This window comes from Gavia stellata, chromosome 2, assembly GCF_030936135.1.
Source record: "Gavia stellata isolate bGavSte3 chromosome 2, bGavSte3.hap2, whole genome shotgun sequence".
Taxonomy (NCBI): Eukaryota; Metazoa; Chordata; class Aves; order Gaviiformes; family Gaviidae; genus Gavia; species Gavia stellata.
In genome coordinates, this window is record NC_082595.1 from 8,069,791 (window position 1) to 8,085,719 (window position 15,929).

Consider the following 15,929-nt stretch of genomic DNA (forward strand, 5'->3'; position numbering starts at 1 on the left):
CTGAAGACTGTTTCCATAGGAATCTTTTCCTGATCTCAATGACTGTACAAGACAAACATCAGTCCGCTCCTTCCACCACTTCGCCTGCTCTGTCTCCTTTCAGTTACCACTGCCTTCTGCTCCATACCACACTGTGGACTTGCAGGTCCTCTAACTGGGTAGCAACAGTAATGCTAGCAGCACCTGACAAACTTGCTCCCACTCACAGACTCACCTCAGCATTGCTGTTTGCTCTGTCAGCTGATACTTAAACAATACAGGTCTGCAATCTAGCTTGATACTGGATCTCTGGATTTAGTCTATTATATACCTAATTCTAATCATCATTGTAAGACAAAGACCAACTGCAAAATTTCTTGGAAGGTTGGAAATACCAATAACAGGGATCATGCAGCCATGCATTCCAACAAATGTGGGCTCTTCATATCCACTTCTACAAAGTACCATCAATGTATTCAGTGATTCTATCTTTCATTGACTTCAAAGGCAGTCTGTCAGCACTTTGCAAAGCATGGCCCTTTCTACGAATATCAGCATTGCAAATATGACAAAGAGGAGAAGTAAGAACCTATTCAATTATAGTGAATTTTGTTAATACAGAAAGGGGAACTACAGGGATATAGAAGGATAATCTACATAGGTAAACATGTTTATAATAGGAAACCACATTTAGTAAGTAGTTCATTTATTAATGACAACTAAAAAAAAGGATCATTACTACTGTAGTGGAAATAGCATACTGTGATTATGGACAAATAAGAAAACCTTAATCATTAGAAGTTTCATGTCTCAAGAAGAAATTACAATGCAGTTCATGATAAAACAGATAAAAACAATGAAAAAATACATCTGCTCTGTTATTTCTGTTGTGTTACCAATAAGAAATGATGAGAAATATTCTTAACAAAGGCAAAGGCTTGCTAAATATGTACTGCAATTTTTATCATGTTCATCATGAAGTCAGAATTTATCAGACTGTCAAGGTAAATACAGACAAGGAAAACATGTTATAGACATATAAATTTTAAAATCTGAAATACAGAGAATCTTATTTTTAAAATGGAGTTTAGTTTGGAAGACCCACAGTTGCCACCTCACAGATTTATTTCTCTGTATTTTACACTGGAATCTCTTGCAACAAGCAACCAGCAGGTGGAGCAGACAATCTAACTTGTCATGTGATAAGAAGGGCATGGACTTGACTGTTGGGTTTTTTTCCCTAATTATAGGAATCATGTAGGAGAAATTTCCTTCAAAGAAAAGAAGCTCATGTGTGTAAGATGTTACTTGACTAGTTATTGATATTACTGGCATATATAGCAAGTTGATTAAAAGCTCAGTATTTCATAACCATGAAGTTATAGAGCTCATGCTTTATTTCTCCAGACATTATCTGGCAACTAACTTCATTTAAATCAAATAAACATTTACTTTCTTTTTTCAAGTCCACTCTTATGCCTACAAATAGGGTTATATTTGTGTTGCATGGATATTACTGGTACTACGGAAAAAAAATATGTAGCTCTTTTTTAGTAAAGCAAAAAACTGTGTTTTGCAGTTGGCAGGATGCGTAACATTGTACTTTCACAGAAAGACAGTCAGTAATTATATTTTTAATATAAAATATTAATATATACTTTCACAACAGCAAATAAACATTACTACTGTTAGCAATTATTGATTATGCAAATGTCCTAACTTGTTTAACTTTCTTTGCTTTAAATTCCTTTGCTAAAATACTAACATTCTTTTATTTAAATGAACTGCTTAGTTCTTATGTGGATTAAAACGTTTGTGTAAATGCAATATATTTCTACAAGTAGCTATGGGAAATAGTCGTATTTGGGTAAGTTTCTACGGCAAAATACACTCAGTCAGCTGATTGCAAAAAAAATAGGAAAATTGCAAAGTATAGTATAATACCACACATTTTTTATCATCCAATGGTTTCCCTGAATGTCAGTTTCATGGCAACGGTACTCAATACACACATCTCCTCCCCAAAAAGGTGGGGAACTGCAGACAAAACTACTTAAATGTAGGTATGCCTATATAATATTTTGTAAGCAGATCAAACTCCTTGTTCCTGAGTTTAAAGCATGCACACACTTATTCTGCCCATATTCTGAGCTGACCAGAAGCTGTGTAACTGCATTAATTCTTGAGCTAATATACCGTGGCTCTCAACAGGGCTAATTAGTTTGGGTTCAGCCCCATGTTATAGCTCCAGATTGGCTTGGAAAGTAATCAAAGCAAGCTCACATCTGTCTATATAAGACTATGTGTATATACCTGGTACCAGTAACAACAAATAATGCATACTAATTCAGAGTTTGATATCCATTTCTTCCTCTTTTTTTTTTTTCTTTATAAAGGTAGCAGTTTATGGAAGAAATAAATGCTTGAATAGCAAGTTAATTCATGAAAAAGACAAAATATGTTGACTTCATCATAGGCCATGCCATTATATACATCCTAGACACCCCTTTACATTCATGACACTGGCATTCTTAAGTTTTAATTTTGAAATGTGAAATAATGCTAGCAATTAGGAATGGGCACAATCTTATATATGTATAATCTGTGGAATAAGAAGAGCAAATTCTGCAATCAATGAAGGATTCATAGACTTTAAGGTCAGAAAGGATCACTGTATCATCTGCTACATTGTGCAATGCTACGATGTTTGATCATCTACCTGTTTAACCTGTAATACACTTCTGAGATAGGTTTCTGGGCTTCAGCTTGCAGGGAGTGGAAAATGGAACTTGATATGCCTTTCTTTACTAAAATTGAGGAGCAACAACTCCTTAATTCCTTTCTGTCAATAAGTAAACACCCTTTTCTCACCCTTTTTGCCTGTAGTAAAACAAAAAGATTCAAATTTATAGGATATATTTGAAACAATTATTGCAAATACAGATTTTGCACTGCTGTCCATATAACCTCCCTGAACATCTGTAGCCTTGATGCATGAGGTGGCTCAGCTCCATCATTGCACCTTGTTATGCATGGCAGGAAGGGGAGGAGATTGTAGTAAATTTTATCAGATCATCTCTACGACTCATTGGGATTTAGTTAATACGTGACTCTACAAATCCAGCTCATCAACCTCCTCTCTTCATTTGCTAAGCCCCCTGCTTACAAATTATATTTTTTCCTTAACTCACACACAAGTGTTGACTTTCGCTGCCTGGTGCTACTGAGACATGAATGGACCTTGGTCAGTAATCCAATTAACTATCCTTTGAAGACAGCAAGACACAGCTGTAGTCAGGTCAGAAGACCGGGCATATAAGGAGTAAAATGTCAGACACAGAGCATCAGAAGAGTAAACTCTGCACTGAAATAATTTGCCCTGTATCTTAGCAAGATATCTAATTCCATAACTATGTGCAATTGTGAAATATAGACTTTGATTGCAATAAGTAGTTTACTTCATATCTATCTTTGCTGGTTGTCAGGTTGTCTGTAGGTGTTGCATTGATTTACACTCATTCATGTTTCAAAACGCTACCTGCAAAAGAAGATGGCTCTTCGAGCACAGTTCTGTGATAAAGGAAAAATACTGTGAGCTCTGAGTCCCAGTATTCACAAACCATCTCAGCAAGCAAAACCAAGCATTTTTTTGTTCTCCAAAACACTGCTAGCTAAATTCTAATTCTGTAAAATTAGAAACCCATATTTATCAGAACATAATAGTTACTGCTGCCCTCTATCAGCAGTCCCCCAGGTGGATGGCTGAAAAAAGGCACTACGTGCCATTCCTTAAAAATGTGTTACAGTTTGCTAAACCGGTATCATCGAAAGTGAACTAAGTTTACTACAATCCTTTCAGACTACAGGTCACTCTGTCTCTAACCAGACAATTTTTGTACTCCAGGTAAACTTAATAATGTTTATGCATTTGTTTACATAAATTGTTCTGTTCAAAACAAGAATTCCCAATTTTCTACAGTTAAAAACAATACAAAAACACTGTGCAGATTACTCTTAATATTCCAAATCTACATCTGGACAAATCAATTATTATGAGCTAATTTCAGTTATCAACTAGCTCCCCTGTCTAAAAGCCACTCAGAAAACTTTTAATGCTATTTTATACTAATATTTTACTATGCTATTTTTTTTCAAATAAAATTACTTACATTTGATTTACAAATTGAGTTTTCATAACTGATATCCAGTTAATTAAACTATATTTCTATTTATTGGATAGATCACAAATGAGTCCCAAACAGACAGAAAGACCAAATATTCTGTCACTAAGTGTCATGGTATTTTTCCTGCATTATTTAAGATTAACAGTTCTTACACAAATATTATAATTAACAATGTGTGAAAAGCAAGCACTTAGTTCATACTAGCATATCCTGATTGCACATTAATTCCTTATTCATATGAAGAACAACCAGTCACCAAACATTTATGGACAAAACATCCTTTTTTTTTTACAAAAGTTCACAAAAGGGGACTAGAAAAAGGCAAACCCACAAGCTTTACCAATCATATCAATTTTGTACAAGATATATCTACTGCCATATTCACCTGTCTGTAAAGCAGCTTACATAAGAAAGCTTGAAAAAATATACCACTTTTATCAATACAAAACAAATTAATCAGTAAATATTTAAAATTTATGAGGCATTTCTATGTGAAAACAATCACGCTAAATAAGCTGATTCAGGCAATTCTAGGAAAAGCTTTAGCTGAAAACCTGCATTTACAATCTATCCTAAAAACAAGCAGAACACAGTACCAAGCATCAGCTCAATTAAAAAAAGGAAAAAAAATGAAATCCCTTCTCAGCTTAATAACTTGTTAGTTCTTGACAAGTGCAACAACACAACAATAAGCCAGTCAAAATGAGTTTTTAAAGCGAGGTTATGCCCTTCGTGTTGTGTTATCACAGTGGCAGATCAAACTGCTGACTTGGACTCTTTCTGCCAGCAGTGCTGATGCTGCCTCTATGAAGCTGCTGTCACGGAATAGTCATGGTACCTGCTCTTGCCTATAGAAAAGCACTAAATTGAACTCGAAGTAGTGTCTTTGTGATATCTTTTCAACAAGTCATGTCCCATTCAGCCTGCTAGTTTATCTCTGTCAGGCTGGGGGCCCAAGTGGTTTGCATGAGCTGTCAGGGACAGGTATACCAACCTGCTCAGTGCTAAGGAGGTAATGCATCTTTCGGGCTTGGTATTTCTTTTCCTTTTCTTTCTTTTCTAGGTCTTTCCTTTTCTCTTCATTTTCCTTCATTTCTGCGTACTCTTGGAGTTCATTCCTGTAATAAAATAAGTCTGCTAATCATATTGCAACAATAAAAGACATGCTAATATTTTATTTTACTTTAACCCTTTTATGGCTTCACAGTGTTCTGCTATTATGTATTAGCAGTATACTGACACTACTTGAATGCAAAATTACAGTTCATTCAGTTCCACAGCAGCAGGATTCTCCATGGATATAACTGTGAAGAAATAGGATTAAAATGATAAAAACCAGTAACACTCTGTTAGTTCATATTGCTTACTCTTTTGAAGAATATGTCAAACTACATGTTTTTATAGCTTGATAAAACAGCATCCATAGATGTCCTTTTTTTGTCTTTGAGTCATTTTAGTTTGAATTTCTCTAAGCAGAACTTATTACAATTTAGTGATTTTCCTTCAAATGGTTTCAAAATAAAAGTAGTTCACTTATGTTTTAGCTAGTGCCTTGCAACACCTCCTGCTGATCTGCAAACAGGGGAGACCTTATAGAATGAGAGAGAATAGCAGACGCAGGATAAGAGTTGACATTCACTCCTAGATCCTTGAGCCTTTTGTAAGGTTGAGAACGTAGGCATAGAGAAGAACTGGATGCAAACCTCTCATGCATACTATGTCCTTAAGAGGAGTTTCCATAGCATTAGGCTTCTTGCACAGGTCACTTTCTACTCTGGTCTGATAGCAATGGTACAGGTCACCACAAGAAACAAGAACATAACTGCCTCATGAGCCACTGCATGACAGAGGTTTGCAAACACACAGTGTCACCTAAATGGGTGGGTCTGTGTATTCAATAGGTCGTAGAAAATTTTTTCATCATAAAAGAAATAAGGAACTGTACCTAATACCAGCTCTCAAAGAATGGAGAAAACTCATGATTTTAACTGCATGTTTAGAGGAAAACTTTAACAGAAAATGGGTGTGGGTTTCCTCCTCAGTGGCTTTTTCTTCATAGAGCCAGGCTTCCATAAATTATGCAAACAGTGGAGTAAATTAATGTTCTATGAGAAATGAAATTCCTTGCTATTGTGCACAGTGCATGTGTATAGAATTTTTTTGACCCAGTTAAAAAATGTTAGTTTGATTAACATTTGTTATTTTTGTTATTAAGAAATGGCTAGTTCAAATTAACCTGTGTGCCAAAGACACCAAGCTTATTCAGTCAAGCATTTAGATTGTTTAAAAGTTAATTAAGTGAGTAAATTCTAGTCTTTTTTTTTTTAAGCATGTGTGTATATGATAAAATAAAAAGCAAAGAAAAATATACTATTCACATATCTGGATAATTCAAATACTCTAGCAACACAGATTATTTAGAGAGGTCCACACTAATAGTCTCGGTTGTTTCAATGAGTACCAAATAAGACACTCTAGGACAAGGGTCAAATCCTGTCAAAATATGCACATGAATAAGTTTGCTGATATGAATAATCCCATGGGAAAGTCATATTGCTCCTGAAAGTGTTTTTAAGATTGTGACTCAGACTTATTCTTAGTATTTTAATTATCATAATGTTAAATTAGTTCATTAAAATATGTGAAAGATCAATAATCACTTCATAAATATGAACACTATGAAATCACATTCTTAAATACAAGTTGCAATGTGGAATTTTTATTTGTTTCATACTATCTTTCAAATTTTGATCAACTAAAATAAGTAAAATATTAAGTAATTAAACATGTTTTATTTCAATTGTAAAAGAAAAAATAGAATAAAAAGGAAATAAATAGAAGATCGGAAAAGATGTATAGGTCTGTTTCAATCTCTGGAAATATTTTTTGTTGCAGTTTACTGTTAAAGGCTGCTAATACAATATTTCATACAAGGTTACTTATGAAGCACACTGACGTTTAAAAATCACCATGCTATGCTTTTGCAGCAGTGTAATTTTTTTCCAACATAAGATTAAATTGCAAAATAAATGAATTACTTAGAGTGGCATGGCCCCCATTTTGCCACCCTTCTCTTGAAAATTGCTTATTAATATGAAAAAAGAAGTTGGAAAATAGCCTGTTTTACTTTATGTATAGCATTTTGGGGCCTCAAAGCTTGCAGAGCTGGACTAGCTGCACATTTTAGATTGTGTTGGCAAGCGGGGACGATGACCTTTCTGACCTGCATCTCAAGGCTATTATTAATCGCTAAGTAACCTGGTAAAGCCAAACAAATTTGTTTCCATTGAAAGGATCTCTATCTGTGTCTGAGAATTTGTGCTGTACCAAACAAACCTCATTAACTGTGTCCATTTTTGACAAAGAACTAGGAGTTGGAGAGATTGGCGACCTTTCTTTGTCCTTAAGGTAAAGATTTCAGAGTCACTGCATGTAGGTACATAAGTATTTTTACTTAGAAACTCTTTGTTCTATATCAATCAATCATAAACAAATTAATAAATAGACAATGCGTATAGTATCAACTTTATTCTTTTATATCATGCCACTTTACTTTCAATGTCAGAGTGTATGATCCATGTTTTACATATTTAATACTATTTCTTGTTCCTTTTTGATTACGGAGTCTTCTATTCAGCTTCAATACTGCTACCTATAACTGATGAAATGTCTATCAACATATTACTACAGTTTATTCATGTTCTTATATACTCATGTACTTTTTTGCAACAGTGGATATGGAAGCTTCGTTATTTAGAACACAACTGGTGATGAAAACCCCCAAATAATGATAAAAATGTAAATTTGTATTACAGACATAATGATAATGGGATGCAAAATGTTTCCCATTGTCATTAATCTGAATTTACCATATTACTTTGGATGATTAATAATCATTATTTGCTGAAATTAAATGAAGTCTAAAATACTTGTTCAAGTTCAATGCAATTCATGATCCTTTTAGACAGTACTATCATCAAAATCATCATGATCCTTCCTGATTATCATACCTCCTCATTAATGCTGTACCATAACCCATTTAAATGTTTGAGATTAAGACGTTAAACAATTTTCAACATACTTTTGCAGCCTATACATTTTGTCAGTTGTGCTAAAATATTTCTATCATGCATTATACTGCTCTTTACAGTTGTACAGAACATGCAGACAGTTCTGTCTCGGCAGTAGTAGCTCTCAAGATGATGCTCTCCTGAGAAGCACTACAAAATAAGGGGTATGTAGTAGTCCAAACATTGCTTGACTGGAAAGCATAGGTTTTTTAGCATAAATATAGATTTGTTCTAAAGCTATTTGATCCTGAAACTTTCATCTCTTTTACCATACTTTCAAGAAGTTGAATAGGAGCAACAAAAGCAGAGAATCTAAAAGTACTTGGATATGAATATACTATTTAACACATTAGCAGATTAATACTAATACGTTATGCACTGTGCAGTGGGTTTCACTGTTACCATACAGAAAAATGTGTATAAGCATAAGTGATACTAAAGACATAAACTTTCCCAAACAGAGCTAGGCTTCCAGGTAGCTTACACATTTATTGAGAAGTTTCATGCTCCTGACCTTCTACACGTATGCTGCCTTCCCAGAGAAAATAAATCCAAGTTCCATTAAAGTCAATTGAAAATTCATTGAAATTAAATGATATTTGGATTAAACCCTTACACTTACTGCCAGCCTTCTCTTTGTTCATACATATCTTAAATTCATTGAGCAATAGTAAGGAATCTTTTCTTGGGACTATATGATATTATGAATATTAGTTATGATGCATGAAACTCTGTGGACTCTGGACCAAATTTGCTTCAGGATGAACCTTTCATGGTTCAGTGTGAAGTGGGAGAATTGAATATAGGCAAATTGTTTGGCCTGCATTTTTAAAGCTTCACCAATTTTGGGGGGAGAAAAAGGGTTCTGTAAATGCAAAACATTTTTTAGGTTAATTAATAAACTTGTTCTATTTTTCTAAATGATCTGTCTGTTGCATGCCTCATAGTTGGAATAGTACTGCTTATTAAACTGTTATAAATGAAAAAGCGGATAATTTTTTTAGCACATAATCTTTTCATTATCTTAAAGATTATCTCAGTATATTACCAGCATCTACTGCATTTTCCTACAAACCTGGCTTCCCATATAAGCTTAGTCCAATCAGAGTTTATCCCACACAGATTTTTATGGAATATCTTTGTAGAGAAAATATGTATAAGTTTTGACAAATGTAGTGTCTTATCATGATCTGAAAATTGTTCAACAAACCGTAAGAATATCAATGTTTACTAGCGCCAGTTTAGGATGCATTGTTTTGTTGAGAAAGTGAATATACTGGGTAACACAAAGTGTGTTTTTCTTGTCATAGGGAATGTTTTATGTAATTGAAAATAGGCATAGCCTTATCAACATATATTCTCAAAACCCACAATTAAAAATGATCTTGTGTAACAAATCTGTGAAACAGCTATTGATTTGTTAATGGTAAAATTATTTGGTTTATATAGTTTGAAAATAAAACATTTTCATATGACAAGGTAACTTATTGTTATTCTGATACTTCATTATGCAGTAGGCAGTAGTGTTGGTTCCAGCTATGAGATGCAAATTCGGTTGACAGAGCTCCTGCTGTCTGTATAAAGGTTAAAAATACACATATAATATCGTTCCTGGCACTTTTGGAAAGGTCTTCAAGTGATGATTTCAGCAATATACAGGTTTTCATAACTCTGCATAGAACTCTATCATTTTACAAATTCACACTGACCTACATTTATTGAACTTTATCAAACTATTGCATTCTGTTTGCATTTTCACTGGCATTCTGTGGTCCTTTGACCGGATAACCATAAAATTGTAATATTAACTAAAGTAAAGGGAATCTGAGAAAATCAATAATTAGTATAGTTGCCTAGAGTACCCAGAAAGAGTATGAAGTTATTGTGATTTTAAACAGTTCAGACCCCAAATCATAAAATTCCTGCAACATAGGCAGTAGGCAACCTTAGCATAAAAGGAGATAACCTAAATCAATTTTATCTTCCTGACTATATATCATCCTCCCTGCTCAAATAGAGAATATGGAAGTGAAAATGAAATTAGTGGGACAATACTTTTGCTACACTACTGCATGCCACTTGATTTCTCATTACATTGGTGTAGGTGAGAATGGAATATGACCTGCCACGATAATATCATTTGACTTAATCTATTATATTTGGGAAAAAATGAAATATACCTATAGACTAGCCTAGGATGTAAAAATAGTTTAGAGCGCTCTGTACTTTAAAGGCAAAGTTTTAACAGAGCACACATACTACATAATTATGTTAGCTATGTACCATCAGACAGCTTGATCATCCTCAACCTTTTGCTGATTTTTTGAATGAACCTGTTCAGATTTACTGAGCAGAACAGAGCACCTCTGTAACCCCCTTACTCCTCTCTACCATGATGTATACTCCTGTGTGTATCCTGACAGAATCCCTTGACCAATATGTTTGATCTCAAGTTGCACTGAAACAGACACACAAAGAGGCAGTCAATTATTAGTGGTACGAGGTATCTTACTGCCTAGGAGACCTACCACAAATGGGTGTCCAAAATTCTTACTAATTTTAAATGTGAATGTTTACATCAATCTATTCGACTACTTAATCATGACAGTCTCTTCAAAATCTGGAGGAATGGTACTGCTCTGTCATTGCAGTGCAGTGAACAGGAAACCAATACGACTTCTTAGGATTAAAAAAATTAAAATAAATAAAGCTAATGTGTAGGCATGCAAAAACACCCTATAGTTTCTATTATTATTAATTTTACAGAAAGACATTCATAACACCCTAAAATTCCATTATAATTTGTGCATAGTAGAACATACTCTGCCCATCTTTCCTTAATCACGTAGTGTACACTGCCAATGGAATTAAGTGACATGCCAGTTCAACTGTCAAGGTCCACAATGTGATCAATATACTACGTAGGAAACGTGATGAACATAATGGTGAAGGGCATACAGTGAATGATACCTTGTGCAGATCAGGAGATCAGGACACAGCATGTACCAGATGATAGGAAAGAACAGACTGATGTATCCTTCATATCCTTCCAATTTCCACTGCTGCACAGTTACTCAAGAGAGTGCAACAGCTTTTCAAAATACTGGTTGCAGAACCAGTTTATAACTAAAAAGGGAGTATTTCCCCTAATCCCTTATACACAATCTTCTAATTAAGGTTTCAATAAAAACTCATGCAGAATTTTTCCTCACACCTATTTAAAACCTACTTTTGGTAATTATTCAATTTTCGTGAAGCATGCAAACTTATTGGTCCAAATGTTTTTCCCTTGTGTGTATAAATTCTTAAGACAAATTTAATTCATACTTATTGGCAGCACAAAATGCTGTGAAGTTAAAAATAATTTTTGTAAAAGGTCTGATTTAAATGATGATTCTGATTTAATTAAACTGTAAAACCCACCTATTATGGATGTGGCGTAAGAATAACTACAGCGCTGAAGCTTCTGTTGGCTGAGGAACTGGATCCAAGTACACCAGTTCAACTTTATTTATGCTCAGGTCTATACTAGTAAAGCTAACCATAACAGGAAAAATGTTTTCACTCCATGTCTGTTTGCTATTGACCCCTTCATGGAAAATCAGCCTGATTGATTAGCTTAAACGGTGAAATTAGTATTTGGAGGTAACAAAGCTGATCTGGCCCAGAATGAATAACAGAGCCCTAACACAAATTATTCTGATAGCAGTTTAGCAGCAGTGGTCATTTCTAGCACAGTGTCAGAGCTAAGCTGCTAAGACAGGAGCCATGTTCTTAATTTTTCCAGCAACATATAAAAAAGGATGTCTAACCACAGCCAAATACCATTGAAAGTTTTCTAGTGAATGTCATGTGAAAGTATCCGTTATCTTTTGGCACTGCAATTCCCGGAAGACTATATATGCTACCATCTGCGCAGTAATAACTAGAGGAAAGTACACTGCTATGTTTTGCTACAGTTAAGCTGTTCCCAGTACTAGAATGAATTCATTTAAGCTAACTGTTATCTCTCTGCTGCAGTGCAGGACAATGTAGACATATCTGTATTCCTTTTACTTTAATATATGGTACTTGGCAACATTTACAATATTCAACATTATGTGATTTAGAAAGCAAACATGACGTTGTAACTTCTAAAGGTCATCAGCTAAGTTGATTTTCCTTTTCAGGGTATTATGAAACAATTTGACAGAGGTCTACTGCCTGACTCACATTTTTCACTTACTTTTATATAAAAGTCTGCATATGTTTGCAAATAAAATGGTACACTTTGTTCACATTAAACAGGTTTTACAACGGCAAGGCGAGCTTTTATGTATTGACCCATTACATATAGCAGAGCAGTAATGCCAAATCTCACAACTTCATAGTGATTTTCACAGTACCTGATGGTTTTCTCAAATTCCATATTCATGGAACAGTGTTACCGCTTGAGCATCTATGATGTAATTTTTATGAAGCATAAAGAAATATAAAAGACACAGCAAATGAGTATATTTTTTATATAGCAAATGCAATTATTTTGGGAGATGTCTGATGTATTTTTAAATACTGCAGTGCTATTTGTAAGTATGTGATTTTACAGCAGTGGCTGATTACCAAACTGAAATTATCAACCAGATCCAAATTTTCAGAAGTGCTAGGAAACCTTATCTCTTACTGTCTTGAAAACTTTGAAGTAATCAACACTCAAAAAACCCAGGCTTTTTTTAGTGTGGCATGCAAGAAATTACACCCAGAATTGAAGTCTGTTCTCTGAAATTTGGGTTCTACCATATAAACCAGACTACATTTAATTATGTGTTTAGGCATCCAATTATTCATGCCTAAAGAGTACATCCAACATTAGGTTCTATTGTCTATACCTAAGCACATAATTTTCTGATCTGAGTACTAGATCCCTTCTTGAGTAGCTGAAGAACAATGCTAGATGGTGGTGAGGCCTCCCACCACCAACTACAAGTAGGCTAATGAGTGCTGCATCATTTTGGGTCCCATGCAGCTGAAAGATCAAATTAGTTTGTTAGATGAGGCTGTAAACATTTTGCAATCAGCTAGTTAATTGGACAAGAAAAGAATCGCCTAGTTGGAGAAAAGAGGTGGAGAATGTTGCTTTTTTGAAATACTTTGTCATGTTGATTTGGTTTGAAGGCAGTAGGAACTATGAAGTTCAAGGTAAAACACTGGGATTTACCTTCACTGTCAAGGATAAACAACTTAATGGATTCATGTAATTATCCCTACAAGGTGAAGAGTCTGAAGAATTTGAGAGAGACATAATAATAAGTAAAAGTTTTGCACAGCTTAAAAAAAATCATGCTCACAGTATGAAGAACTATGGCTTTTAAAGGGAGTATTCTGAGTAGCATTCATAGAGATGAAGGAGCTCTTTTATGATACTGTGATGAAAAGGCATATAAATCAATGCATAAGTTGACAATATATCAGAAGGGAAAAAAATATTATTTTTTTAATTTCTTATACACCACAACTGTGCTGAGTTCTGATGCTGATATTATTTTAAAGGATGTTTGAAAGCCTGTCCAAAATGATCACAAAAATTATTTCAAGCACAGAGTCAACATCTTGCAATGACCTCCATTGTTTATGTTTAGCACAAAGAATACTAAAAGGTGGCTAGATTAATTTGTGGATTCTGGATATTAAAGGAGTTTTCAGTCTAGTAGGGGATGATATAACGAGAAGCAATGGTTCAAAGATAAAATGAAACTATTTCAATGGGGAGATATGGGACATACTTTGAACACCAAAGATAATTAAGTCCTGCAGTAGAATAAAAAGGGAATTTTCTATCTTTTGATGTTCTTAAATCAAGACTAGATTGTTCAGCCAAAGCTTAATGTTTTTTTAATAGCTATTGTTATAAATTTGTTATTGATAGATATGATACTGGTGATAGATCTGAAGTCAGACTAGACCATCTGATTCAGCATAACATTATTTTGAGCATCACTAGGACAAAAAAAGCGCCATTTTTTTGTTATTACTCATTACTGTTCTAGACTGTAAAAACAGAAAAGAATTAGTTTCTCCATTTTCTTCTCTGAGTTAGTACTTAAGAGAACTAACTCTTCTTAGATAACAGAAGAATCTATTTATAATGATCTAGAAAATCCAAAAATAATAATCTGAGACTATAATTTCCTTTTTTTTAAATCCCTTTTTTAATTTCAGACATTTTTCTTTTAAAACAAAAAAAAAGTGATTATGAGAGACTGTATACTGCTTTGCATCTCATGCAATTCCATGATACTTCATGGGATATTATAGGAGATACCAATATCAAGGGAAGGACCATAATTTTCCACCATAAAAAAATCTGAAATGTCAAAGAAAGATCAATAAGCCTTCACATCCTCAGTCAAAAATCAAATCATGAACTTGGAAAAATGCAATGCATAGATACCACACTTCTAATAACAAAACACAACTGTGGTGTGGCTCTTTTTAAAGGTCTTCACCACTGTAGTCTCTACTTCTCCCATGTAAATGGGACATTAGAAAGGCAGTCTAGCCTCAAAAGCCTTCAATTGGGTAAGGTAGTGCCAAAGAACACCTTACTTAGTTTGGTCTTCCTTAATATTCCTGCGATCTCTGAGCATTTGGTTTAATTGTGAGGTATACTACTTATTTAATAAGGAGTTATGAAGTACGTGAGCAGCTAATGGCAATTTTCTAGTTGCACTCAAACACAGTATCTTACATCATGATAAAAAAAACCTTGCGGTGTCGAATCAAATGGACTGTGGTGAGTTAATTATGTCTTTTGATTTTCTTTTGTTTCTTTGGAGAACTCAAAAATAATCTAATTCCAGCATGTTCTGGAAAAGCTATATGTGTAAATTAAGTACTCACTGATGATGTATCTGTGGATACACTCACATATGAGCTGGAATATTTGGATAGCATAGAGCAAGCTTAGTTACATAATAATTTGTATACAAATTGCTTTAAAAATTAAAGATATAGCTAATTTTCTAATGTAACACATAAATTCATTCATTTAAATTTTATGCTTCATTACTAAACTGAAAATGGCACACCAAAAAAAACTATCACTTAAAGCACCAACTGCTTTAAGTGAGTTGGGTAAATGGCACATAAAATTTGTCATACTTCCAATGACCTAAACAGCTGAAATGACTAGTTCTCCAAAAGGCACATGAAAAATATTTATATAATTTTTCATGAGCCTTTAGTCTTCAGGTGGTAGAGCTCTTCCCTGATAACCTAGTATAGCCTGTATATAGATGGCCTGTCATGTCTCTACAATTAGATAAAACCAGAACTGCTATAATTTAATCAGTTATAACCTGAAAATTATATTTTGAAAATCAAGTTTATTAATATGTAATCTTTAGGTAATCATATTTATCCTCCTAATTTACACAATATTTATGATACTCTACACGTCCTTGAAATAGGGAACAGGGACACTACACCATGAAAAAGTGGCCTAGCTGCTGGAGTTCATAAATTTTGTTCAGCTTTGGATGAGTTCAAAGAATTGCCATGTAAGAAAAGCCTTACAGAGGGAATTTATCTGATTATGGCAGTAATAATTACCCAGCTGTTTATTGCAGATAGAGAAATAATTCATGTAGGCAATAGGCCGTGGTGGCAATGACACTCCGCATTTAGTAAATATGCAAACTGTTCACTTCTAATTAACCAA

General features: G+C 34.1%; 1 protein-coding gene across 1 annotated transcript in view; it reads right to left on the reverse strand.

The window, feature by feature from the left end:
- Positions 1-15,929, reverse strand: part of SPATA17 (spermatogenesis associated 17) — a 95,164-nt gene that overhangs the window by 49,770 nt on the left and 29,465 nt on the right. The window contains exon 6 of the mRNA XM_059835782.1: positions 5,158-5,281. Coding sequence (XP_059691765.1) covers positions 5,158-5,281 — 124 coding nt within the window. The remainder of the gene's footprint in view (positions 1-5,157; positions 5,282-15,929) is intronic.